Below are 14,570 nucleotides of genomic sequence, written 5' to 3' on the forward strand. Positions count from 1 at the left end.
TAGTATTCAAAATGCCCGAACGCATAGGCCCAACTTAAAAAATAACAATCGGTATATCGTGGACCTGGCACTGGGGACCCTGGCCCAATATTGAAATTAATGTTCATAATGCACAGAATTATATAGATGATGACATATAAACACTTAATATAATACACATATACATAAATACGATATTTTAAAATAAGTATATACAGAGAGCATGTGTATCTTACAATATCCTACTAGCATATAAGACATATGCAACAAAAAAGATAAATTAAACCATACTAGCTAAAAAATATCATGTGCAACGAACTGACTAAAAGAATATTGTCCAACATCAAACCCATGATTTTATATGCGAGAATCATGCTTCAATTCATTCACTCAACCATACCTTTTGGGCGCATTTCTTTTTCTTATGATGGTATATATTAACTAATTCCTATTCCGACACCGCTCAACTAATCAAATCAACATAGAATAAGTTGAAAGTTCTTTTACTAACTGTCAAAACAAATCCTATCAAAGACTAAAAAATAATGTATGAATCTGATTTTGTTGTCAGCATCAATGTACTAATAATATTTAGGTTTGTAAGGTAGTTTAGACACACAAGATTTACGTTCTTTCAAACATTTTGGTACAAAACATCAACAAAAGTTTCCTTTAATTTCAAATGCAAATGAATTCCTCTCCACAGTACAGTGAAAGACAAATCTCTCATTATTACAACAACCGTTTCATCTCACTAGCTATGTCTTCATTAAACACAGAGAAAAAAAAAAAAAGCTAAAGCACCCAAATTCAGTATTTTTTTGCTCCGACGATGTAAGTTAAGAGTAACGGATCACCGGTCGCCGTCGATCTAATGGAAACGGCCCATCATAGGCATGACAGCAAACTTCATGGTGCCATTGTTGCAGTGGAAGCCCTCTTTCTCTCCGCAGGCGAAGTAGTACGGCTGCCATTTCTTCAACACGTACTTGAACCCTTCACCGCCGCCTTGAGTCGGCGTGGCGAGCTTCTTCCCTTTGCTCACGTCGCACTTCATCCACGCCCGCAAGTTTGGCAGCAGGACAACGCTGTGTGCGTGGGTGGTCGCATTCGGAGGATCGAACTTGAACACTGCAACACAAATACATTAAACAACTCAAAAACACATTCCAGAGGAGCAATCCCAACAAAATTGGTGTTAATTGAAGGTTAAAAGTTTCATTTTTGATTCGAGACGATCAGCTATAGTCAACATATGCTGATTTATCTCATGAAAACAGTCTGTTACTCTTATTGATTTGAGCTGAAGTTGATTAACTATGGATAACCTAAACTGATTTATCCCATTAAAATTAAACAACCTGTTAGTTTTATTGGTTTGAGCTGGAGTTGATCAGCTATGAATAATCTAAACTGATTTATCTATTAACTAGATACATAATGCACACTATTGAGTAATAGTTGCAAGTTTCTTCTGTCACTAAAAAAAATTAAAACACGTTTAAGAATTCATGAGGGTTTGAGGTGTACCGAGAGTGTCGTTAACAAAGAAGGGGCCGTTCTTGGCGACCCAGTCGATGTAGTTAACGCCGAACTGCCAGTGCGCAGGGCCGCCGACGGTGATTTCGTTGGAAGTGTGGGTGGTGTTGGGGTGAGTGAAGGGGCAGTTGGTTTTGTTAAAGCCGCCGGCGCCGGGGGGTTTCCAGTTGCCCCAGTTACCGAAGTTGGGCCGGCTAGACATGGCAACGGCCGCCATGGACGTGAAAACTGCGGCGAGCAAGAGAAAAGCTTGGGAAGCAGCTGCCATGTCTTCTAAACGGCCGGAAAATCAAGAAAGGAGATGAAGTTGAGGGTGGTGAAGAAAGGAGAGTGGAAAGGGGGAATTTATAGGGAAGTGTTGAAAGAGGAGGAAATGGGAATTGGCCAAAACGGGAAAATTAAACGAGTCAAATGTTGTCTGAAGTTGGGTTGGTAAGAATTAATTAAGAAAAATGGGAAAAGAGTCCACCATTGTGGTTAGTTAGTTAAGTCTTACGTTATATTCTTTATGGTTTGAATGAATCAATTAATGTTGAGCCGTATGGTGCGGACCGGAGCGTTTGTCACCGGAGTGATTTCCTGTCCGTCAATCATCCATGCATGCATATTATAGTCTCATACATGCATTAAAATATGTGTTCTTTTAGGCAAAATATTCAACTCTCCCATTGTTGAAATTGGGCATTTTTGCATTATATCCCTTGTGTACACACACACATATACAGTGCCCCTTTATTCTAGTGTCATCCATGAGGTCAAAAAACAAAAGGCAAAAGGGTCAAATAGGCCCATGTACTACCATTGATTGTTCATCTAGCACCATGAACTAAAATATGGTCCATCTAGGTCATTATATTCTTAATAATTTTTCATCTAGCATTTTTAGCCTATTTCTAACAAGTTACCCATCTAATTTGATGACATGGAAAAATAAAATTAGAAAAAATGATGACATGTTATTTATGTGGATGTTTTGGATGATTTCTACCCTATTTCATTAATGAAAAAAATAATTTCTTGCAATGAAATATGGTAGAAATCAAAATTGCTATATAAAGTTTTAAGAATTAATATCACTTTTGGTCCCACGACTTTTGAGTTTTATCAATTTTGGTGTACAACTTTAAATTTTTTCAATTTTGGTCCCTAACTGTATAATTTTTTATCAGTTTTGGTCTTCCGGCCAAATTGACGGTGAAATGTTGTCGAATTTTATATTTTAAGGGTAAAATCGTCATCTCAATGAAACGAATTTTATATTTTAAGGGTAAAATCGTCATCTCAATGAAACGTCATCAATATTTTAAGGGTAAAATCGTCATCTCAATGAAACGTCATCATTATTTTAAGGGTAAAATCGTCATCTCAATGAAACGTCATCATTATCTAAACAAAATCATCGTCATCTCAATGAAACGTCATCATTATCTAAACAAAATCATCGTCATCTCAATGAAACGTCATCATTATCTAAACAAAATCATTGTAAAATCATATTTATAGGTGTTTTATCGGCGCAAATAATGGGGAAGACAGACAGAAACTGGATAGAGATCTATGAGATTTATAGCATCGACGATTGACAAATCCTTATTTTTCTCTTAATATGATTTTTATTTTGTTTAGATATTGAAGATCTTTCATTGGGATAATGATTTTGTCCTTAAAATATAAAATTCTGCAACATTTTACCATCAATTTGGCCAGAAGGACCAAAACTGATAAAAATAACAAAGTTAGGTACCAAAATTGAAAAAATTTAAAGTTGTACACCAAAAGTGATAAGACCTCAAAAGTCGTGGGACCAAAAATGATATTAACTAGTTCAAGTTTTAACTACAGTGTATATATAGCGGGGTATTCACTATCGTTCAGCAATGAGATTTCATGAAAATCGATATATAAAAATTAAATTATTTTTATAATAACTTAAGATATTGTATTGGGTAAATTTTATTTTATTTTAATAACTTAAGATATTGTATTGGGTAAATTTTATTTTATTTTAAAAATAAATTAATATTTTTGGATTTTTGGATAATTTATTTTAAAAATAAATTAATATTTTTGGATTTTTGGATAATTGATTTTAAAAATAAATTAATATTTTTGGATTTTTGGATAATTGAGTAACTTAAGATATTGTATTTTTGGATGTTTTGGATAATTGAGTAACTTAAGATATTGTATTTTTGGATGATTTCTTGAATTGAGTAACTTAAGATATTGTATTTTTGGATGATTTCTTGCAATGAAATAGGGTAGAAATCAAAGTTGCTATATAAAGTTTCAACTACAGTGTACTGTGTATGTATAGCGGGCTATTCAATGTCGTTCAACAATGAGATTCCATTAAAATCGATATATGAAAATTAAATTATTTTTTAAAAAATAATAAAATTTACCCAATGCAATATCTTAAGTTATTATATTTAATTTTCATATATCGATTTTCATGGAATTTCATTGCCGAACAATTTTGAATACCCAACTATACATACACAGTAGTGCAGTACACTGTAGTTAAAACATTATATAACAACTTTGATTTGTACCATATTTTATTGCAAGAAATTATTTTCTTCATTAATGAAATAGGGTAAAATCATCCAAAACATCCACATAAATAACATGTCATCATTTTTTCTAACTTTATTTTTCCATGTCATCAAATTAGATGGGTAACTTGTTAGAAATAGGCTAAAAATACTAGATGAAAAATTATTAAGAGTATAATGGCCTAGATGGACCATATTTTAGTTCATGGTGCTAGATGAACAATCAATGGTAGTACATGGGCCTATTTGACCCTTTTGCCAAAACAAAATGACACAACTAAAAAGAATGCAATGTGAGGTTCGGATTCCACTGGAAATATGAATGGTAAAAGATATAAGATGATAGAAGGTGTGGATTTGATATTTTATGTACATATGAAAATTAGGGTCTAACCGTTGATTGTTTACGAATTTTAGAGAAGGGCCTTTATTATTATTATTATTATTATTATTATTATTATTTTTTGCATGACAGCGGTAATATAAGCTAAATTTGTAAGTTGTTTTAGTTTGTTGGTTCATTTTTGGATGACGAGTGATACGCGCAACCACTACCCCATGATATATACTAGGTAATCACTTGCATTATGACTATAACCGGTAAAAGACCACAATGAGGTAAACCAATTTAAGTTGCTCATAACTGGTTTACTCAAATCAGTCAAACTTAATTGGAACTTTGTGATAAGCAAACAATTTGACAAACTTAGTTTGGACTGTCCCTCAATATTTTTTTGGTAGTAATAGTACTGAAATATTTCCTATATATATATGGTATTATTAAGATAAATAACATATGTATTTGGAATTTTATGGCATGCTAGGTACATCTAATTATATTTTGTAATCAGTAGACCTCAAAAAAAAAAATTATATTTTGTAATGATATCATAATATTGGGAGTATGTGAAATGAAGACTACCAAGAATGGGAAAGAGTAGCCATAAATAATGTAGAAGTCAACCAACTTGCCAAGCAAAGTAAATAATATAAAGTAAATATTAAAAAGATAGTCAAATATGAGTTATAAAAATTCCCATCATTACGGCAAATGTTGCGAGTGGAACCGAAAAAGGGGTCCGCATAGGGTGGCTGACAAAATCAAGCTTTCATACTATCATCATTTGGTTTATAGCATCTTTGATGTAATAATGACCCTTCCATTGCGTAATGCTCAAAACTATAAATGGCCATAGTGATAAAAGCATAGTATGATTCATGTATCAAAATGTCACAAGTTTGATTATTGTCAATATTAATTTATCTCTTTGTGTGACATAATGTCTTATTACACATGAGCTAGGTTGATTCAGTGGATCGATGATGATGGAGGAGGCTGGGAGGCTCATCAATCAAATTATCAAACTTTGTCGGACAGTTCCTTTTTTGTTTGAACCGACCAACTACAACCTACGAGTAACATAGACTAATTTACCCTTGTTTATCAATGACTTCACTTATAGCAGACCTTCAATATCTGCTATTTACCAAAAGTTTTGCTCATAATCAAAATATTATTGATATAAAAATGGACATATTAAACCCATATTAGGACTTCAACTTCTTCTAGTAAATGATATCCAACTGATTAATTAGTTAAGATTTAAGAAAAATGGGAAAACAGTCCACCATTGTGGTTAGTTTAAGTCTTACGTTAGTATTCTTTGTGGTTTAATTTGAATATAATGAATGAATGAATGTTCAGCCGCATGGGACGGACCGGAACATTTGTCACCGGAGTGATTTCCTGTCCGTCAATCATCTCTATCGGAGTGTTGAATTGGGGGGGGGGGGGGGGCATGCATGCATATTATAGTCTCATCTATTCAAATATTTCTTCTTTTAGGCAAAATCTTTCAACTCACACATTGTTGAAATTGGTCATTTTTGTATTATATTCCTTGTGTGCATACACATTTACAGTGGCCCCTTATTCTAGTGTCATCCATGATGTCAAAAAACAAAATGACAATTTTACAAGAAATCACTTTATTTCCTACGTTTTTCCAATTCAAATCGTTTAATATGGTTATATTGATATACCTCCACTATTTTCATTTTAGGAATGAGGTACATACGGATAGATGTGATCATGGTTTGGTTCCAATTCCGAACTAATTGTTCAAGATTCTAGTTTCAATTTTGGAGTCGACAATTCCGATTTAAATTGAACCGTACCACCGGTTCGAACAAGTTTTTTTGTGATATTATCGACAATTCCGAACTAACGGTTTCACTAAATGAAAATATTGTTGATATAACAATGGATATATTGTTAAACCCATATTAGGACTTCAACTTCTTATAATAAATGATATCCAAATGATGGTAATGCAGAGAATAACCTTTTTTTTTGTGAACAATAATACAATATAAATTATGTAGCTATCATAAACCACACACATCACAGTTTCTTTGCTCCACTCCTTCCTGTGTCAGCCAAACACGTCCTTAAAAGGGTTCCCACATCGGATTAAGAAGTGCACATTATCCCATTAATAACCTGAAATCTTGAAACGTCGTTCGCTGAGCTCGGTAACGTGAGCTTGTGACTCAAGTGAGAGCATTAAGGTGATTGGAAATTGGGCCTGTTTGGAAGGCTGGGCTTGGGCAGCGATTGACTGGGCTGCCCGTTCCAAGTTGGGAGTTGGGCCATGGTGGTTCTGCGAAGGCAGAGCTGTCTTGGCCTTTAGATCGGAGGGCACTGCGTTAGGTTGGTTTCACAGAGCAACGAAAACCTCTCCCCCTCGACAGTGGAAGGATCACAACCTGGTGTGACCTGAGCCCATTAGTGCCTGACAAGCTGCCCTAATACGACTATCACCTTTTTCAATCTTTGTCACACTATTAAATTGTACACCTGTTCAACCCAATCCTCTTTGTCACACTATTAAATTGTACACCTGTTCAACCCAATCCTCTAATATTCATGGTAGGAATCAGACATGAAGGCAAATCATAAATTTTTAAAATTACCTCTCCCTCTTGACATTGGAAGGATCACAACCCGGTGTGACCTGAGCCCATTAGTACCCGACAAGCTGCCCTAATACGACTATCACCTTTTTCAATCTTTGTCACACTATTAAATTGTACACTTGTTCAACCCAATCCTCTAATATTCATGGTAGGAATCAGACCTGAAGGCAAATCATGAATTTTCAAAATTACCTTTGAGTAGTTTTCGTATATGCACTTGAGATAAGACTTTTATGATCCTCTCATTGTTAGGAATATATTCTTTGTATTCTATTAGGACTCTAGTTTATGTTCTTTATTATGTGTCTTGCACTGTTTGTAATTCAGTTGAACATTTTATCAATATTCTAAATCCTCATCTAGTATCAGTAGTCTAGGACTCTTTTTCCATGGCAGCTCAGGAAAACAACGACGGTTCTGTTCAGGCCTCCTCTGAACGGACTGTTTCGGACTTCGCGTCTTCCCCTACTCTCCCTACCGGTTTCCTCTCATCTGCCCATCACTACGTTTCGATCAAGCTGACGAATGACAATTTCTTGTTTTGGCGCACTCAACTCACGCCATTTGTGTGCGGCCAGAACCTTCTCGGGTTTGTTGATGGAACGTTCCCATGCCCGGAACCGGCGGCTCCATCGACTGCTGCAGAACTGGCCGCTCCACCGACTGGTGCTGCACAGACGGCGTCGACGGCAGACAGCGGGGCGGATTCGGCGGCGGTGGCTACTGCTCGTGCTGCGTGGCTCCGTCAAGATCAAGCCGTTCTCTCCCTCCTAATCTCTTCTCTGTCGGAGGAGACACTGCCGCTCGCTATTGGAGGCTCCACTTCCCGTCAGCTTTGGTTGGCGATCGAACAGACCCTCGGTTCGTCGACTAGGGCTCGGATTTTGCGTCTTCTCAGTCAGCTGCAGTCTCTCCGGCAAGGTGATTCCTCTATCACGGACTATCTCGGCCGGGCTCGCATTCTCGTTGAAGGGTTGGCTCTCGCCGGGCAGGCTGTCTCCGCCAACGATCAGAATCTATATGTCTTTCGCGGGTTACGGCCTGAGTACAGACCGTTGGTTGCTCCATTGACGAGGGGGCCGCCAATCATGTGCGTACTAAGCACGTCGAAATTGATTATCATTTCGTTCGGGATAAGGTGTCCAAGAAAGAGTTACAGGTGCATTTTATCTCGACAAAGGACCAGCTTGCAGACATCTTCACCAAGCCTCTCTCCGGTATGCGGTTTGCTTCTCTTCAGGACAAGCTTCGTGTCGTTGCTAACTCCTCTTGCGCTTGAGGGGGAGTGTTAGGAATATATTCTTTGTATTCTATTAGGACTCTAGTTTATGTTCTTTATTATGTGTCTTGCACGGTTTGTAATTCAGTTGAACATTTTATCAATATTCTAAATCCTCATCCTCATAGCAGGAAAAGATCTTCTCAATAATGCTCTAACTCAATATGAATCGAATTGTTTCACAACGTTATCAACCCAACTAAAGAAAAATTTAAGTGTTAATTTATTATTAAAATAATCTTTAAATTTGTAACATCATCTTAACTAAAAAAGAGGCCTTGGATTCGTGGTCTGGTCCCAACCTTCTTTCAAAATTAGGCAAGTGCACCAAACTAGGGGTGGGCATTCGGTTAACCGAACGGTTAACCGAACCGAATTACCAAAACCGAATTAACCGAACTTGTCAAACCCTTTAACCGTTAACCGAACCGGAATTTCTATTTCCGAATTAACCGAACCGAATTCTTTTTTCGGTTAACCGATTAACCATAATTTTTAAAATTCTAAAACTAACACCTAAAATAATAAATCCAATTAAAATAAAATGCATATCATAGTAAATTTATAACAAAATATATAAAAACAAAATGCAAAAACATCCATAACTTCAAATCTTCAATCCAAAATCCAAAGTCTAAATATCCATAGTCCATAGTCATAATACAAGCAATTTCACATACAAAGAATCAAAGATTACAAACACACATCCATAGTCCATAGTCCATAGTCTTCATAAACACCTTACTCACAATTCACAAGGTAGGTTCCATTGCATTCCATGAAGAATCTAAAAAATAAAAGACCAAAAACAAAATTAATATATTAAAATTTTCATTTGGGCGATGAAAGTAAAATTTATAAAGAAAAGAAATAAAATTTACATACCATTTTCAACACTTTCAAAGTCATTTAACTCTTGAAGTTCTTCAAAAACATCTAATGAAACTGTTGAATTTTGAATCCAATCTTGATAGCACACAAGAGCTTGAGCCATTCTAGGAGTTAAAGAACTCCTAAAGGAATCAAGAACACGTCCTCCGGTACTAAAGGTAGACTCAGAAGCAACCGTGGATACTGGAATAGCTAGCACATCTCGAGCCAACAATGACAAATAAGGAAATCTAGGGCTATTAACTTTCCACCACAACAAAATATTAAAATCATCCTTTACTGGCTCCGTAGCTTCATTGAGATACTTATCCAATTCTGACATTTGATCCCCAACATTACCTGATTGAAGTTTGTGCCTTACAAACTTCTCTTGCATACGCTTTTTCATCCTAGCTTGGCATTCTCCTATATTCGAACTAGATGTTGGCGTGGAAGTAGATGACACATTGTCATTTGAAGGCTTATAAGCATTAAACAATTCATAGACCGCATCTTTAACCTTCTTTGTCATTTCCACACCTTTTGTACCCTCAAACATATCTTTCAAAGCAAACTCAACATAGCAAAACTTGTGTCTAGGATCAAGAATAATGGCAACAAAAATCAACATATTCAACTTGTCAATGTTCCCCCAATATTTGTGAAATTTATCTTTCATCTTCATTGCCATTAAACTAAATTCATTCTCATCCGAAGCTTTGCACTCTCTCAAAAGACAATCAATTTCACATATCTCATCAAACAAGCAATTGGAAGTAACATAACAAGTCCCGGAAACTCTATTTGTAAGCTCATAAAAGTGTTCCAAGAATTTTACTAAATCCCTAACAACATTCCAATCACTTTCAATAGGTATACCATCCCCCGATTCAAGATCATCTTTAAAATTCTCATCTTGTAAATCAAACATATAGAAAGCTTTTTCAAACTTTTGAGCACAATTTAGCATCAAATATGTTGAATTCCAACGAGTACTAACATCAAGGCACAACAAACTTTTGCTTTCTATATTCTCACTTTCAACACACTCTTTAAATTTTTGCAATCTAGATGGAGATTGCCTTACATATCTCACCGCCCCTCTAACACGAGCAACCGACTTATTCAAAAGTTTCAAACCTTCATTCACAATCAAATTTACTATATGTGCAACACACCTCATATGCATATATTTTCCATTCAAAATATTTCCATGCTTACTCCCAAACTTTTTTTGCAAATATCCAATAGCACCATCATTTGCACTTGCATTATCAACCGTAATAGTGAATAATTTATCAACCCCCCAAGAAAGCAAGCATTTTTCAATCAATTTACCAATAGCATCACCTTTATGACTTGAAATTTGACAAAAATTTATGACTTTCTTATGCAAATTCCAATTATCATCAATAAAGTGAGCTGTGAGACACATGTAATTAATTCTTTGCAAAGATGTCCATGTATCCGTAGTTAAACACACTCTATTACATGAACTCTTCAACAAATTTCTCACTTTGATCCTCTCATCTAAATAAAGTTGATAAACATCTCTTGTGATTGTTCTTCTTGAAGGAATGTGAAACATAGGACAAGCCACTTGAACAAATTCCTTCAAACCTTCACTCTCCACAAATCTAAAGGGTAGTTCACACTTCACAATCATATTTGCTAGAGCCTTTCTAATAGCTTCTTGATCGAATTTCCAACTTGAAATAGCCCCTTCCCCTTCATTACCCTTTTTTTGCACAACAATTTGAGATTGTGACTTGTCAACATTATTAGGATTTTGTTTACATGCATTCATGTGATATTTTAATGATGTAGTTCCATTTCTCTTTGTATCACAAGCATATTCTTTCCCACAGTGCACACATTTACATGAAGTAACACCAGAAGATGAAGTAACTTGTTTAAAATGAGACCAAACTTCTGACCTAGATTTTGTTGCTTTTCTCTTTTTTGAAATTTGACTTGCACCTGCACTCTCACTTGTTGAAATAGCAACTTCATCTGACGAAAGAGCCGTATACAACGGAGAAATTTCTTCCATTGACATCTACAAGCAACATTAATAAAATTTCTCAATGCAACATAAGCTACATAAATTATCAATACATACTCAAATCATCAATGCAACATAAGCTAATTAAGTAATTAGCAGATACAAAACATTGGATCACTGGATTACTACTTAAAAAAATAAATTTTTATTATTAGAAAGAAAAAATATATTTAAGTATTTAACACTAAAAAAACATTGTTANATATATATATATATATATATACTGCAAATGTGAAATGTTAACAAATAACAAGGAGTAATAACTAATAAGCTACTGTAATTCTGTAAATAAGCAAATAACTAATAAGCTACTGTAATAATTAATAACAAGGACTAACAAGCATATTCTGCAAATTAAACCTTGACAGATCATTTTGACAGCAGACAGCATGAGACAACAGCACACTGGATTACTGGAAATGATAACTAAAAAACATTGTTAATATATATATACCTCGTGTGCGTGTCCTTGTCGACGGTGGCCTACTGGCGGTGGCGGACTGAGTGCGAGAGAGACAGTGAGGGGCTTGGGTGGCTGGCGGTGGCTGACAGGCAGTGGACGGTGGCCTACTGGCCTCTATCCCTGGAGGCTGGAGCAGGTCCACGGTTCTAGGCTGCTGGCGAATGGCGGTGGGCTGGTGGCGGACTGGGGCGGTGAGAGATACAGAGTGCGAGAGAGACAGTGAGGGGCAGTTGCGTTCTGACGGTGAGAGAGAGAGCGCGAGAGAGGCAGTGAGGGCTAAGGGTGGTGGCCGGTAGCCGGTGGGCGTCAGCGATGATTGAGATTTGAGAGAGAATGAGAGATTGCGAGAGAGTGAGAAACAAAGAGGGCTGGGGGCGGCTGAACTCAAATGAAATTAGGGATTAGGGATTTCTCATGTTATATATATATATATATATATATATTAATTTTCGGTTAACCGTTCGGTTAATTCGGTTAACCGGCTGTTTCGAACCGAATTAACCGTTAACCGAAAATTCCAAATTCCATTAACCGTTCACCGAACCGAAAAGTTCGGTTCGGTTACGGTTAACCGAATTTCAGCGGTTCGGTCGGTTAACCGCCTATTGTCCGTGTTTTGCCCACCCCTACACCAAACAATGGAATTGAAAGACAAATTATCAACACTATAAATGGAATCTTGAATTAAATTATGCTCCAAGGACACATGCCTATATTTGGTCAAGTCTTCAAGTAAATACTCCTATAGTTCAGTTGAATTTCTCCTCAAAAAAAAAAAAAAAAAAAAAAAANTATATATATACTGCAAATGTGAAATGTTAACAAATAACAAGGAGTAATAACTAATAAGCTACTGTAATTCTGTAAATAAGCAAATAACTAATAAGCTACTGTAATAATTAATAACAAGGACTAACAAGCATATTCTGCAAATTAAACCTTGACAGATCATTTTGACAGCAGACAGCATGAGACAACAGCACACTGGATTACTGGAAATGATAACTAAAAAACATTGTTAATATATATATACCTCGTGTGCGTGTCCTTGTCGACGGTGGCCTACTGGCGGTGGCGGACTGAGTGCGAGAGAGACAGTGAGGGGCTTGGGTGGCTGGCGGTGGCTGACAGGCAGTGGACGGTGGCCTACTGGCCTCTATCCCTGGAGGCTGGAGCAGGTCCACGGTTCTAGGCTGCTGGCGAATGGCGGTGGGCTGGTGGCGGACTGGGGCGGTGAGAGATACAGAGTGCGAGAGAGACAGTGAGGGGCAGTTGCGTTCTGACGGTGAGAGAGAGAGCGCGAGAGAGGCAGTGAGGGCTAAGGGTGGTGGCCGGTAGCCGGTGGGCGTCAGCGATGATTGAGATTTGAGAGAGAATGAGAGATTGCGAGAGAGTGAGAAACAAAGAGGGCTGGGGGCGGCTGAACTCAAATGAAATTAGGGATTAGGGATTTCTCATGTTATATATATATATATATATATATATTAATTTTCGGTTAACCGTTCGGTTAATTCGGTTAACCGGCTGTTTCGAACCGAATTAACCGTTAACCGAAAATTCCAAATTCCATTAACCGTTCACCGAACCGAAAAGTTCGGTTCGGTTACGGTTAACCGAATTTCAGCGGTTCGGTCGGTTAACCGCCTATTGTCCGTGTTTTGCCCACCCCTACACCAAACAATGGAATTGAAAGACAAATTATCAACACTATAAATGGAATCTTGAATTAAATTATGCTCCAAGGACACATGCCTATATTTGGTCAAGTCTTCAAGTAAATACTCCTATAGTTCAGTTGAATTTCTCCTCAAAAAAAAAAAAAAAAAAAAGAACTAAAGGAATATTTTTTAGAAACTTGATAACATCAATGCTAATTACACATTTACACTCAAATTAAAGAACTATGCAAAACAATAATGAGATATCACTCCAACATAAATAGGACTTGAGTATATTTTAATGGTCTCGAGAAAATTTTGTTTGAAAATAGAATTAGAGCATCTACACTAGAGGTCTTTTGTGGGGTCCTTTGTGATGTGGAGGATAGAGAATATAGAGTGTTTTTGTTTTTACTCTAGAGAGGAATTGCCGGCCTACGTGTTCCGTGCATAAGCCACATGCGCCCCTTCCATTCAACCACACCTCATATTGTCAAAGAGTCATTTGTTGATATAGATAAACATTACTTTTTTAGGTGTTTTTTTGTCTCTATTCTAATTTTGTTTAATTGGCATGATTTGATGGAATTTTTTTTACACAAAATATTATTGGACTTGAGAAGTGTGGACAAAAGTTTTCTACCTATGTATGTAGTCAAAGTTAATAGCATGGGAATATTTATGATCTATCAACTCATGCCTGCAAAATTTTATTGAAAAAGTTGTTTATAATCCTCTCCAAGTTCATACGAAAAAATAACTAAACATTTGAGTCTTAAAAAGTTACAATTAAATGTATTAATTCATCGATTTAATGCAATTTTAGATTTAATGAAAAAATATTATGATATTTTTTTTTATGTGACTAATTTGAACTGTTCATACAAATTAAATGTGATAATGCTATGATAGTGGATTGATGAAATTTGCTCTTAAATAAAATATCCGAATTTTTAGCACTTTTAGTCCCACGACTATCGTGGTACTTGCAGGATTGGTCCACGACTTTCAAACTTTGCAATTTTGGTCCACTACTATTGTTTTTGTTGCAAAAATGGTCCTTTTTCCCGCCGAAAAATAAATCCGGCGGTTTTTCCGGCAATTTTTCGCCGGGAAAAAAATATCGGCATATTTTTCATCAAAAAAAAAATTCCTTTTCAAGTAGGATTAAAATGAGCAT

The 14,570-nt window shown here is 36.2% G+C and overlaps 1 protein-coding gene across 1 annotated transcript; it reads right to left on the reverse strand.

Annotated features, from left to right (window-relative positions):
* Window positions 1-620: 620 nt before the first annotated feature.
* On the reverse strand, window positions 621-1,830 carry LOC116032824. The gene is made up of 2 exons (XM_031275544.1): window positions 1,510-1,830; window positions 621-1,110 (listed from the first exon to the last, which is right to left on the reverse strand). Exons 1-2 carry the CDS (start codon window positions 1,784-1,786, stop codon window positions 851-853), a joined length of 537 nt encoding a protein of 178 aa, XP_031131404.1. The 5' UTR covers window positions 1,787-1,830; the 3' UTR covers window positions 621-850.
* Window positions 1,831-14,570: the final 12,740 nt, after the last annotated feature.

Source organism: Ipomoea triloba, chromosome 10 (genome assembly GCF_003576645.1).
Source record: "Ipomoea triloba cultivar NCNSP0323 chromosome 10, ASM357664v1".
Taxonomy (NCBI): domain Eukaryota; kingdom Viridiplantae; phylum Streptophyta; class Magnoliopsida; order Solanales; family Convolvulaceae; genus Ipomoea; species Ipomoea triloba.

Coding starts and splice junctions, on each gene's coding strand:
- LOC116032824 (XM_031275544.1), bottom strand. CDS start 1,786: ATGGCAGCTGCTTCCCAAGCTTTTCTCTTGCTCGCCGCAGTTTTCACG. Junction 1,111..1,509: donor CTTTGTTAACGACACTCTCG/GTACACCTCAAA, acceptor TTTGTGTTGCAG/TGTTCAAGTTCGATCCTCCG.